Consider the following 14,577-nt stretch of genomic DNA (forward strand, 5'->3'; position numbering starts at 1 on the left):
CCCTTTACGTCCCCCCTCAAATCCATCCAAGGACCCAAACAGTCTTTCCAGGTGAGACAGAGGTTCACCTGCAACTCCTCCAACCTCATCTATTGCATCCGCTGCTCTAGATGTCAACTTCTTTACATCGGCGAAACCAAACTGACCTTTCTGTCATGGGCCTCCTCCATTGCCATAGTGAGGCCCACTGGAAATTGGAGGAACAGCACCTCATATTTCGCCTGGGCAGCTTGCAGCCCAGCGGTATGAACATTGACTTCTCCAACTTTAGATAGTTCCTCTGTCCCTCTCTTTCCCTCCCCCTTCCCAGATCTCCCATTGTCTTCCTGTCTCCACCTATTTCCTTCCTTTGTCCCACCCCGACATCAGTCTGAAGGTCTCAACCCGAAACGTCACCCATTCCTTCTCTCCTGAGATGCTGCCTGACCTGCTGAGTTACTCCAGCATTTTGTGAATAATTCTCTATCCATGTCAATACCCTTCCCCTATACCATGTACTCTAATTTTGCCTACTAATCTCCTGTGTGGGTCCTTATCAAAGGCTTTCTGAAAGTCCGGATATGCTACATCCACTGGCTCTCCTTTATCCATTTTACTTGTGACATTCTCAATGTGCTGGCTCGGGAGAGGGTCCAGATGTAGTTTACATGAATGATTCCAGGAATGAGTGGGTTAGCATATGATTAGCGTTTGACAGCACTGGGCCTTTCCTCGCTTGGGTTTGGAAGGGTGAGGGGGCATTAAAACTTTTAGAATAATGAAAGGCATAGCTACAATGGATGTGGTAAGTTTCCACTGGTGGGAGAGTCTTCACGTTATATACTAATGATTTGGATAAGGGGATTGAAGCTTTATGGCCAGGACCAGAGGTCATAGCCTCAGAATTAAAGGGCGCTCTTTAGGATGGGGAGGAACTTCTTTAGTCAGAGGGTAGTTAATCTGTGGAACTCATTGCCACAGAGGGCTGTGGAGGCCACGTCAGTGGGTATTTTTAAGGCAGAGATGGACAAGTTCTAGATTAGAATGGGTGTCACGGGTTTTGGGGAGAAAGCAGGGAAATGGCATTAGGTGGCAGAGATCAGCCATAATTGAATGGCGGAGTAGACTCAATGAGCCGAATAGCCTAATTCTACTCCTATAACATTAACTTTTCATCACTGGCTTTTATCCAACCATCTGCCAATCAAAGGCCGCTCTCTCCCGTATCCACCTATCACTTGTCAGGCTTTCTCCTGCCCCCATCTCTATCCCAGCCCTCGCCCCCAACAATAGTCTGATGAAGGGTGCCGACCCAAAATGTCTCCTAACCATATTCTCCAAAGATGCTGCCTCACTCGCTGAGTTACTCCAGCACATAGTGTCTTTTTTTCCTAAACCCAGCATCTTCAGTTTCTTGTGTCTTGATATACTCGAGATTTGATGGCTAACATCTCATTTTGAGATGTTGACTCATTCTAGACACACCAGCCAGGAGTTTGAGATAAAAGATTTTGCTGTTCTATACCCAATCTTCAGGATAACCTGACTCCTGATTTGGATAGGCAAGGATATTCTGCACATGTACCACTGTGGTCATCCAGATCAACAACAAAGATGAGGCGAAGTACACTGCTATTAGACCACTGAACCAATCACCTCTTCACACCCTCTTCCAGCTTGTGCTGCCATACTCCAAATTCTCCCTCATTTGGATATTCCATGACTGTACTTTATTATAGATACATTTCCATGCAATTTCTTGACCGTATCAATATTTAGCAAAGCATATATCAGTTCCAGACTTGGGTGCATCATTGTAAAAAAAAAAATTAAATCCTAAAATTTAGATAAAATGTACAATTTTGCAGAGAATCAGAGTTTTAAACTGGATGTTAAATTGCAATCCCAAGTAATATTAGAGCTTTGGCAAGGGTGTTCTGATTTTGTTGGGAATCGAAAAAAAAGTTTGAAAATGTTTAAATAATTGCTTCACTATAAAATTGAAATACAATATTCTTAAGGGCAGTAATGAGGACAAAAGAAGTAAGTTCAGTCAGAAGAGGATAATTTAAGAAAAGTGAGAACAGGAAACGACTTTCAACGTCATCAACACCATAAAAGACAGCAATGAAAGATGGAAAGTGCTTAATTGTAACAAAGTCAATTATGCATGGGCTACCAAGCTAAAAATACAAATGGTTGCATTAGGTAGAAGATAAAATCATATATTTTTTTCTAGTTTAAGGTATTAGTATAGAGAATAGAGGATTAGGTTTCATGGCAATGAGTGTTGATTAACAGTAAGTGAGAGAATCCACTTTAGAGGCAATAGTGAGAAATCAAGAAAAGAGGAAGAAACAGATTATGCGGGATTGAGGGTCTGAAGCCAGAGGTGGAAGAACATGGGGAAATTAAATCAGTAATAGTTTGAGAGTCAATAGCTTGTTTAGAAGTGCGGTAATGATAACACTGATGGATTTAATGATGGACTAGACAGTTAGATAGAGCTCTAGGGGCTAGTGGAATCAAGGGATATGGGGAGAAGGCAGGCATGGGTTATTGATTGGGGACGATCAGCCATGATCACAAAGAATGGCGGTGCTGGCTCGAAGGGCCGAATGGCCTCCTCCTGCACCTATTTTCTATGTTTAACACCACTTTCACAAGCGTTCACAGGAAATGCGAAATCTACCCTTTCTCTCTTGCAATTCTGGATCCCAAACAGTTCTTCCAAGTAAAGTGGCAAATCCCATCTAGAATAAATTAACTCAGAACTGGTGTTTCAAAAGCAAGAAAGATTCCTGCACAAAAGCATCAGTACATTAGCAAGGAAATATAATTATGTCACTTCAGCTGCTTAGTGTACATTTGGCTTCCTCCCACTCCATAAAAACCTTCATTCAATAATATACATTTTGATGGCCGAGGAAATTCTCACTTTTTGAAATTCCCAAACGAAAGTAACATGAAAATGTTAATTTGTGAAAGAGGGTAGAAAACAATGTATAATTACACAGTACACAATGCAAATACTGATAGATTTTAGTACAATTGTTAAAACAAAAGAGGTTAAAACAAAACTTACCACCAATAGTACTCTCTTGGTATTCATGGAACTGCCCCTTCACAAAGCGAAGCACTAAACTGGATTTTCCAACAGCAGACTCTCCGAGTAGAACAAGCTTGAACTGGCAGATTTTGTTAGAAGCAGCTGGTCCATTGGGTCTCACCACACCTCCCCGATTTGCCATGTCCTAATTAGTCCCCAGAACCGCTTATTACAAACTTGTATTCAATCTACGTCCAATTGGTTTCAGGCTAAAAAAGACAAAACTTTGTGAATTTATAGCAAACATTCAACTAATGTAACATTATTTCACATACCATTATAGGGGTTTTTCTGGATCAAGATTTTAAAAAGTTGTCCCAATCCTGCAGCAAAATTACTCATACAGAAAGGTACAAACACTTAATTAATCTGAAAATCCAAACAAACACAAATGTACAACAGTTTACCCGTGATCTGCAAAGAATTAAATTGTAAATAGGCTTTGATGAGGACAGCCCCCCCCCCCCCCCCAGAACAATGAATAATACAGATAAAATCCAAGCCTATTGAAAATAACTGCATGAGGAAAAGCAACACTACTGTACCATTTTATTAAAGGTCATTTCCCCACTATCAAGAATTTCTTCTTTTTATTTCTCGAAAGATAACTTGATTTGTTATCAGTGACAGTCCATTTCCTTCTTCCAAATGGTCAAAGATCCACTTATAACTTATTTTGATTACTTAACATAGAACAGTACAACACAGGAACAGGCCCTCCAGCCTACAATATCTGTGCTGAACATGATACAAAGACCAACTGTTATCCGCCCGCACATAGTCTAGATACCTCCATTTCCTTCATATTCATGTGCCAATGCAAAAGTCTGTTAGATACCACTATTATATCTGCCTCCACCACCATCTCAGCAGCTTGTTCCAGGCACTCACCACCTTCAAGAAATTGCCACGCATATCTCCTTCAGACTTTGCATTCACCTTAATGGTATGTCCTTTACTATTTGATATTTCCATCCAAGGGAAAAAGGTTCTATTATATTTATGCCCCTCATAATTGTATACAATTCTACCAGGTGTCCTCTCAACCTTTGGCATTCCAGAGAAAACAACCAAAGCCTGTCCAACCTCTCCTTGTAGCTATATCGCCTAATCCAGGCATTATTTTTGGGAAACCTCCTCTGCACCCTTTCCAAAGCCTCCACATCCTTCCTATATAGGGGCGACCAGAACTGCATGCAATACTCCAGGTGCGGCCTAACCAAAGTCTTATAAAGCTGCATCTGTAGTTCCTGAAGCTAATTGAAGAGCAAAGACAAAAATTAAAGACATCTCAAAAGCTAAATAAAAATAGTAAAGTGTATAAAGGAAAAATCAGGTAATTTCCAATTAGTATGCGCGACAACTATCTCTTACATGGAAGGTGGTTCTAAAAACTGGTCTGGAGATTCCAATTGTTCAATTAGTAGATGCACCATCTTGTGCAGTAGAGGACTACTGTTCCTGACTGAGTTATTTGACAAATCCATTCTCAACAATGATAATGAAAATCTGACCACTAGCAAGTCTATCCTCTCTCACACACAATGCAACCTCCCTTGTCCCTCCCCCACCCCCCCCAAAAATGAATAAATTACAGCAACTTTTAAACCATTTTATGTCAAAACATGTCATTCATTTAGAAAAGTGCAGAGGAAGTCTGTGGGCCAGGCGACATCTCAATTGCACTAGGAACTTTGAGCAATATTGTGCCTTTACGCTATTTAAAAAAAACATTTTCCTGTTAATTATGTGATAGCTACTGAGTACTATGTAACTATGTGCTGCTGCAAGTAGTAATTTCATTTTTTTCAGGTCATGTGACAATAAAACATTTGACACCCCCTTCTTCAGTCCTATTCTGAAACCCCGTCTGTCCATTTACCTCCACAAAAGCTACTTAACTCACTGAGATCCTCCAACAATTTTTACTGAAGCCAATTAACCTACAAATCTGTACTTCTTTGGAGCGTAGGAAGGAATTGGAGCATCCTGACAAAACCCATGCGGTCACAGGGAAAACATGCGAACTCCGTACAGAGGGCACCTGCGGTCAGGATTGAGCCCGCGTCTCTGGTGCTGTAAGGCAGCGACTCTACCACAGCGATTCTATGCCACCCGCATATATCCAATGACATTTACAAACTTCTACACGTGCACCATAGAATCCACACTGTTGGGTTGCATTACAGCTAGGTTTGGGAACAGCTCTGCCCAAGAGTACAAGAAATTGCAGAGAGTTGTCGATGTATCCTGGTCCATCACCCACACCAGACTTCCCACTGTTGATTCCATCTACACTTCAAACTGCCTCAGAAAAGCAGCTGACATAACCTCTCATTTTCTTCAAGTTGAACTTGTCCTCACCCTCAACAACTTATCCTTTGACTCCCCTCACTTTCTTCGTTAAAGGAGACATGTGCCTGCCTTTTTGTTGGTTATGACAAACAGTCCTTGTTCAAACGTACATTGGGAACATCCCTCAACTCTTTCTCTACTACGTTGACGACTGCATCGGGAGTGCCTCCTGCAACTGTCATTAACTTTAACACCAACTTCCACCCAGCCCTGAAATTCACTTGGACTATCTTTGACACCCTTTTGCGCTCTCTCTCGCCATCACAGGGGACTAATGTGTACACAAGCATATCAACACCCTCGCACCCTGCCTCTTACAAAGATGCTCTCCACTATCCTCAATTTCTCTATCTTTGCCACATCTAATCCCAAGATTAGGCTTTCCATTCTGACAGCAGAGATGTTCTCTTTCTTTGGTAAAAATTGGTTCCCCCCCTCCCCATGTTTTAAATGAATCCTTGACTCGCATCTCGTCTGATTTACTCTCGCTCCTCCTCTCCCCAGACAGAACAAGCATATAGTTCCCCTGGTTCTCACATTTCACCCCCGCCAGCCTCTGCATACAACACATCGTTCTAAGACATTTCCACCATCTCCATTGGTTACATCTCCCCATCCCATTTTTGCCTTCCGCAGAGACCACTCCCTGTGCAACACCTTGGTTCACTTATCCCGTACCACCCAAACCACCCCTGAAAGGTACTTTCCTCTGCAAATGCAGCTGTAAAACCTGTCCCTATACCTCATCGCTCACCTCCATCCAGGAACCCCAGCACTCCCTCCGCTATTCTCATGTACTGCCTCTACTGTTCCCGATGTGGCCTCCTTTACATTGGTGCAGACAGAGATGCTGCCTGACCTGCTGAGTTACTCCAGCACAGTTTTTTTCCCAACATAATGAATAATGAATGAATAAAAATGTTAATGGCCCATATGTATACATACACATAATTTACCTTGGTGCTTTGCTCGCAAAAGGATAAAAACATGATATACAGCAGACAATTTAAAAACAAAACATTATAATTCAAATATGTGAAAATAAAGTACCGAAGTAAAAAGGGGCTACAGACTTTTGGCGGTTGAGTAGAGCTACTGCTTGTGGAAAATTGCTGTTTTTATGTCTGGATGTGGCGGCTTTGATAGCCTGGAGTCGCCTCCCAGAGGGAAGTTCATGGCCAGGGTGAGGGGGGGTCAGAGATGATCTTACCCACTTGCTTCTTGGCTCTTGCAGTGTACAGTTCGTCAATGGGGGGGGGGGGGGAAAGAATTTTGCATCCAACAACTTTCTCGGCTGATCAAACGATGCGCTGCAGCCTCCGGATTTCATGCTTGGTGGCTGAGCCAAACCAGACCATGATGGAGAAGGTGAGGACGGACTCTATGATGGTAGTGTAAAACTGGACCAAAGGTTTAAATCAAAGACTTGCCCCCACACCGGCCATTCCTACTTCTTCAGGCCCATGTTCGGCTGAAGGTACAGAAGCTTGACAGCATGCTCCACCACACGCAGGAACAGCTTTTTCTGCTCTGTTAAAAGGCATTAATGGTCCTTCCATAAATTAGGATACTGTTTGATTCACATTGTGGACAATGGACTTTGTTAATGGAACTAACCTGCTACAATGCTGATAGGGTTAGCTTCAAGTACATCCTCTGGCAGATCGTTCCGCACACCCACTACCCTTTGTGTAAAAAAGTTACCTCTCAGGTTCCCATGAAATCTGTCCCCCCTCACCTTAAACCCATGTCCTCTGATTCTTGATTTCTGTAATCTGGGCAAAAGATTCTGCGCATTTACCTAATCTATTCCAGATGTATAATTTGGTACACTGTCCTGCGCTCCGAGGAATATAATCCGAGCCTACTCAACCTCTCCCTGTAGCTCAGGACATCGAGTCCTGGCAACATCCTGGTAAATTTTCTCTGCACCTTTTCCAGCTCGACATCTTTGCTATAACATGGTGCCCAAAACTGAACATAATACTTTAAATGTGGCCTCACCAACGTCTTAAAAGACAACATAACCTCCCAACCTCTGTACTCAGTACTATGACTGAAGGCCAATGTGCCAAAAGTCTTTTTTGACCACCCTATCTACCTGTGACACCACTTTCAAAGAACTATATTTCTGCACACCTAGATTCCTCTGCTCAACAACATTCCACAGCGCCCTACCATTCACTGTGTATGTCCTGCCGTTGTTAGACTTCCCAAAGTGCAAAACCTCAAATTTAACTGCATTAAATTCCATCAACCATTCCCAAGCCCATCTGATCAAGATCCTGCTGCTATTTTTGACAACCATCTTCACTATCTACAGACCACCCACTTTAGTGTCAACTGCAAACTTGCTAATCATGCCTTGTATTTTCTAAATGACCATGTTCTCATCCAAGTCATTAATATAGATGACAAACAGCAAGTCCCAGCACCAAACCCTGGGACACACCTAATGTTAGAGGCCCCCAGTCTGAAAAACATCCTTCTACCATCATCCTCTGCTTCCTTCAATTAAAATAATTGTAACTCTTGAGTAACTTTCTGACCACAGACGTTGGGCCCACTGAATTGCAGTTCCCAAGCTTTTCCCTGCAGCCATTCACCAGTCTTTCCAATCTTTCCCCATATGACAGTCCCACCATCCCGGGTATTAACCTCGTGAACCTACGCTGCACTGCCTCAATAGCAAGGATGTCCTTCCTCAAATTAGGAGACCAAAACTGCACAGAATACTCCAGATGTGGTCTCACCAGGGCCCCGTACAACTGCAGAGGGACTTTACTCCTTAACTCAAATCCTCCCCTTATGAAGGCCAACGTGCGATTAGCTTCCTTCACTGCCTGCTGTGCCTGCATGTTTACTTTCAATATTCTAATTTAGTATAAATGCACTTTCAAATTTATTTTACTCACCATTGAGAGATTTAAGGGCTTTATCTGCATGCTTTCTGTTCATAAAGGCAACAAAACCACAATTTCGGAGTCAAGCTCATTCGTCCTCCGTTCCAAGCTACATAGTTTTTACACTTGCCAAAGGTCTAAATTTCCCAAACTCCTTGCAAAGCATCTCTTCGCCCATTTGAAGGGTCTCGACCCGAAACATCACCCATTCCTTCTCTCCAGAGATGCTGCCGGTCCGGCTGAATTACTCCAGCATTTTGTGTCTACCTTTGATTTAATCCAGCATCTGCAGTTCTTTCTTACTCCAAAACATAGGACAAAGTTTACTTCCAAACAAAACAATCTTAAGGATCAGTTAGATGCACAAATGCAACCCACATGTTCCAGCATTTTTTATTTCCAATATTGACAATTCACAATATTTTGCTCATCTCAAGTGACTTGAATGAATAAACCTATTTTAAAACCTTATCAGATTAAACCTGACCATTAAATTTTTTAGCATCCGCAAGTGAAGACAATGTACAGAATTATGTTGTGCTAGCAAAGGTAAATATCAATGTTCAATATTTGTACTGCAGTTGGCTATTCTGATTACTTGAAAGCTTTCATCTCTCCACAAACATGAAGGGAAAAATCCTAGTTTCAGCACACTTAAAACATAAATATATTAGCATTTTAATATAATTTAAATTAAGTTTAGCTAGTTTCCAGACAAATTTGTAGATTAAAAGTGAAGAATTTTGATGTACAACAAGTTTTACACAACAGAAGCCAAGAGTCACAATAGCTTTAGTAATACGCCATATTATTGTTATGTGGATAACTTGCAGACAAAAGACTGACATAATGTAGGTCAGAGAGCACTACTGTTGAAGGTATTATCTTTCAAATGAAATAATGCCATGTGACCTTTTAGTCAGAGAGATAAAGTTCAAGGACATGCAATTTGGCCCACCAAGTCCACGCCAACCATCATCCACCCATTTACAGTAATCCTACATTAATCCCATGTTTTAATTTACGTCAAATATTGATCAATATAGGAGCAGGAATAGGCCATTCGGCCCTTTGAGCCAGCACCGTCATTCAATATGATCATGGCTGATCATCCAAAATCAGAACCCCAGTCCTGCTTTTCCCCCATATCCCTTGATTACGTTAGCCCCAAGAGTTAAATTTAACTCTTGAAAACATCCAGTGAATTGGCCCCCATTGCCTTCTGTGGCAGAGAATTCCACAGATTCACAACTCTCTGGGTGAAAAGGTTTTTCCTCATAGTCCTAAATGACCTACCCCTTATTCATAAACTGTGACCCCTGGTTCTTGACTCCCCAACATCTGGAAAATTTTCCCTGCATCTAGCCTGTCCAACCCCTTAAGAATTTTATGTTTCTACTAGACCAAGTGGACAAGTTGGGTTCAAACCTCTCCTGCATTGGGTGCAGCACTCCCTCCTCCCCTTCACCACCCCCCCACCCACTCCCCCCGACCCCTCACCCATCGCTTTCATCCCTCCCCCATCATCCCCCCTTCCTCCCTCCCCTCCCCTCCCCTCTCAGCCCAACCGTGGACCTATTGCCGGGCGGGGAGTGCCCCTATGGCCGTGGGCGGGCAAGGGGGGACAGGGAAAAGGCAGTGACCTCGTCCCCGTTTCTCCTGCGGAGCCGAAGCATCTCCTGCAGCTCGGCTGCAATCTGTGGGGGGTGGGGAGCTGGCGATGGCACAGACCAGATGCCGGGCAGGGAGCGTCTCCCGGGGCCTTGGGTGGACGAGAGTGGATAGGAAGAAGGCACTGACCTCGGCCCCATTTCTCCGGCTGCTCGCGACGACCATCTTGTTGGACCCTCTACTGCCGCCTCAGCAGCGCGCTGCACCATGGGAGGAATGTCAGGTGCGGGGCACGCTGGCATGGGCGCTGGTCCTCCCGGGGGGGAGCACATTTATTAAAGTTTATGAGGTAAATTGTTTTAAAAAAGTAACAAAAGTGAGTTTATTCACACCAAAGGGGAATGGTGAGTAGGGTGGGCCTAAAATTGTTGCATTGTCCTGTACCGTTTTGCCTTTGTAGAGGGCATGGTACACACATAAACATATACACACAAACAAACCGAGAGCTTTAGTGATATATATAGACAGATAAGATTCCCTCTCATCCTCAATTCCAGTGAATACAAGCCCAGTCGACCCATTCTTTCATTATGTCAGTCCCGCCACCCTGGGAAATTAACCTGGTGAACCGACGCTGCACTCCTCAAATTAGGAGACCAAAACTGCACATAATAAATACTCCAGGTGTGGTCTCACCAAGACCCTGTACAACTGCAGTAGGCCCTCCTTGCTCCTAAACTCAAATCCTCTTGCAATGAAGGCCAACATGCCATTAGCTTTCTTCACTGCCTGCTGTAACTGCATGCTTACTTTCAGTGGCTGATGTACAAGGACACCCAGGTTTCATTGCACCTACCCTTTTCCTAATCTGACACCATTCATCTTGTTCTTGCCACCAAAGTGGATAACCTCACATTTATCCACATTATACTGCATCTGCCATGCATCTGCCCACTCACCCAACCTAACCAAGTCACCCTGCAGCCTCATTGCGTGCACCTCACAGCTCACACTGCCACCCAGCTTTGTGTAATCCGCAAACTGGGTAGAGGAATTATCTTGTATCCTGGCTATTTATTCCCCCAATAAGTACCACAAAAACAAGTTAACTGTCATCAAAACATTTTTGTTTCTTGCAACATGACTGCTTTACTTCCAACATTAGGGCAACACAGCAGCACCACTGGTAGAGCTGCTGCATCACGGTGCTAGAGAACCGGGTTTGATCCTGATCTTGGGCGCTATCTGTGTGGAGTTTGCACGTTTAATTTGTCATGTGTACCGAGGTACAGTGAAAACCAGCGGAAAGACTATATAATTACAATCGAGCCATACAAGTCCAGTAAAGTCCGATTAAAGATTGTGTGAGGGTCACAGTGTACAGACACACGATAAAGGGAATAATAAGTCCAATGAAAGATAGTGTGAATAGCCTCCAATGAAGTATAGTAGATTGCACCTCAGGAACGCTCTCCAGTTGCCTGAAAACAGCTATGAAGAAACTATCAGTTTCACATGCATTTTCGCACCTCTTGCCTGATGGGAGAGGGGGAGTGACCTGCCCTTGATTATGCTGATGGCCTTGCCAAGGCAGCATGAAGTGTAAATGTAGTAAATGGAAGGGAGGTTGTCTGGGCTGTTTAGTTTATTGTCATGTGTACCGAGGTACAGTGAAAAACAGTAGAAAGACTACATGATTACAGACACATGTTAAAGGGAATAATATTTAGTGCAACAATAAAGTCCAGTGAAAGTTAGTGTGAGGGCTTCCAATGAGGTAGATGGTAGTTCAGGACCGTTCTCTAGTTGTTGTTAGGATGGCTTAGTTGCCTGCTAACAGCTGTGAAGAAACTATCAGTTTCACAAGCATTTTCACACTTCTGCACCTCTTGCCTGATTTGGAGTGGGGGCGTGCGCGGTGAGACGACCTTGATTATGCGGATGGCCTTGTGAAGCATGAAGTGTAACTGTAATCAATGGAACGGAGGTTGTTTGCGTGATAGTCTGGGCCGCACCCACAATTCACTTGCATTCTTGGATGGAGCTGTTCCCAAATCATGCTATGATGCATCCTGATAAAATACATTCTACAGAACATCTGTAGAAGTTGGGGACATGCCGAACTTCCTTACCCTGCTAAGGAAGTAGAGGTGTTGTTGTGTTTGCTTGGCCTTTGCTTCGATATGGGTAATCCACGACAAGTTACTGGTGATATTTACTCCTAGAAATGTCGTCCTGTGACCGACTGAACCTCCTCCCATTTCTTCTCACATCCCACTGACGCGCGGGTTTGTAGATTAATTAGCTTCTGTAAATTGCTCCCAGTATGTATGGAACGAGAAGGTGGAATAACAGAAGCAGTGTGAACAGAGGAATGGACTTAGTAGGCTGAAGGGACTCTTCCCATGTGGTATTTCTAAACTAATTAGCGCATTGACTACATTTTGAGAAATGTAAGACAATAACTGCAGATGCTGGTACAAATCGACGGTATTTATTCACAAAATGTTGGAGTAACTCAGCAGGTCAGGCAGCATCTCAGGAGAGAAGGGATGGGCGACATTTCGGGTCGAGACCCTTCTTCAGACTGAGAAATGTTCACTTTGAGAAATGCTCACTCTGCCTCAGGATCATTAATTATTCTAGATAAACTTTACAAAACTAAAGTCTGAATGTTTATTAATTTTGAACAAACATCAATTTCCTTTACGGGACAAGTTACCAACCATGCATAGACAGTGTAGATGCAAAAATGGTTGGAATGGACATGGAAGGCTGAAGGACCAGTTTTTATGCCGTACTTAACTGGCTTCATGTTAAAAGATATTTTAACAAACGATATCTACTTTAACAAAGTCAGTACATTTCTGTAAGTTTTAAATTGTATTCTCTATTCAACAACTTTGAGCATATGTTATTCCTTAAATTATATACGTCCTCGTTCAAAATCAAATCCCAGCGGTCTAATCAGGTGCTCAGTAAAGAGCCTATTCCAAAGGTCAACCGGGAGCACCCATTTCCTCAAATGTAAAACAATTGTCACCATACATTTTTAAATCTGTACATTAGTTTCCACAAGTAAAACAACTAAAATATCCGTTTGGAAATGGAAAACCATTGTAGTAGTGTAACAATTTTCATTCTTCTACTCCTAATTCCACAGTGAAGTGTTGAAGAGTAAATCCCTGTACCAAACAATCAGTGCATTGAGGAAGTTATGGGGATACACAGGATCACAAAAAAAAGGAGACGGTAGTTGACGTGACTATTTTGAACTTCCAAGTCGTTCCAACCAACCCAATTATTAGGAATAAATTAAGGAATTATAATGAAGTGGCCTTAGTTTTACGACTATAACATACATAATACCCGTTTCCGCATTTTCAGATGTCGAGCGTTCCTTATTGTATAATAGCAGACAGAACACATTAATCCGAAGTTTTCAATTAATATTGCATGCAAACATCTCCATGCCGACATTGACATTTTCAACAGAATGCATAGAATTGAGCTAATTCAGACAATTTCACTTCAGTACATTCAGGCATTTAATTTATTCATTTGAAGGATGCGGACGTCATTTTCGCTTTGATAAGATTTTTTTTAAATCTCCCAGATAACTCAATTCGGTTTAAAATAGCCAAACGATTATACCGCTTATATATTTTTGTGTGTCGTACTTTAACTTACTTGTTTACGTTCTGTTTAATCCCTGGCGTTTAATTAATGAACAACATGCACCGAAACGACAACATTTGAGACTGAACCTCTGCCTGGCCAACTGGATCAGAAACACCGTTCTCTCCCCTCTTCCTCCTGGCAGCCGAAGTTGTTTTAATTAATTAATTAATGACTTAAAAAAAGCCAGACTCTGGCTCCAGTTGCGCCGCTGACGTCATTCCTGACTTGCAACAAAAACACTCGGGCCTAAGGCGGCGGCCCTGACTCACTCACCCACTCACCGCTGGGCCGCCGGCAGCATCCACCCCACTCACCAGTAACACCCTCCCCCGGTCACCCAGCCGCCCCTGCGCCCCACACTGACCCCCACTCTCCGAGCCCGCCCCTCTCCACCGACGAGTCTACGCAGCCGGGAGACGCCATCTTGGGTTTTCAGATGCAGCGAGTTTAACGCGAGCCTGGCTCCGGCTCCTCTCCACCCCCATCTAACACAACGTACACAAACCCACTGCCCGGCTGGCAGTAACACCTTAAACGACAGCCTCCCTGCTGGGAACTTACCAGCTGAAGGAGGCGTCCGTCCGTGCGGGCGGCCGGCCGCTCCCTCCCTCCCTCCAGCCGAGGACTATGACATTAATGGGCGTCCAGCGACTGCCCGAGCGCAGCGCCGCGCCGCACAACGCCAGCGCCGCTGCCGCCGCCTGCACCGGAACTCATTCACACGCCGCATCACCGCCGCCGCGTCAGTGTCAGCTTCCGCCAGGCCCTACACACGCCCAGCGGCTGCGCCTCTGCCCATCCCCCACCCTCTCCTGCAGCAGGGCAGAGTCGCCCCAAGAGAGCAACAAACGGGACTACAAAGTGCACGCGGTATTTCTGGACGTTCTCCAAAGATGCTGCGTTACCCTCTGAGTTACTCCAGCACTTTGTGAAAACCAA

The 14,577-nt window shown here is 43.7% G+C and overlaps 1 protein-coding gene across 3 annotated transcripts in view; it reads right to left on the minus strand.

The window, feature by feature from the left end:
- The window catches only part of rab5aa (RAB5A, member RAS oncogene family, a), a 29,271-nt gene extending 14,914 nt beyond the window's left edge, over positions 1-14,357 (minus strand). For 2 of the 3 annotated variants that reach the window (XM_078417877.1, XM_078417897.1), the window contains exons 1-2: positions 14,200-14,357; positions 3,065-3,297 (exon numbers count right to left, since the gene is read on the minus strand). In XM_078417877.1, coding sequence (XP_078274003.1) covers positions 3,065-3,230 — 166 coding nt within the window. In that variant the 5' untranslated portion in view covers positions 3,231-3,297; positions 14,200-14,357. Of the gene's footprint in view, positions 1-3,064; positions 3,298-13,647; positions 13,896-14,199 lie in introns of those variants that run through there. The other variant, XM_078417887.1, reaches the window with a different exon arrangement.
- Positions 14,358-14,577: the final 220 nt, after the last annotated feature.

This window comes from Rhinoraja longicauda, chromosome 2 (genome assembly GCF_053455715.1).
Source record: "Rhinoraja longicauda isolate Sanriku21f chromosome 2, sRhiLon1.1, whole genome shotgun sequence".
NCBI classification, from domain to species: Eukaryota; Metazoa; Chordata; class Chondrichthyes; order Rajiformes; family Arhynchobatidae; genus Rhinoraja; species Rhinoraja longicauda.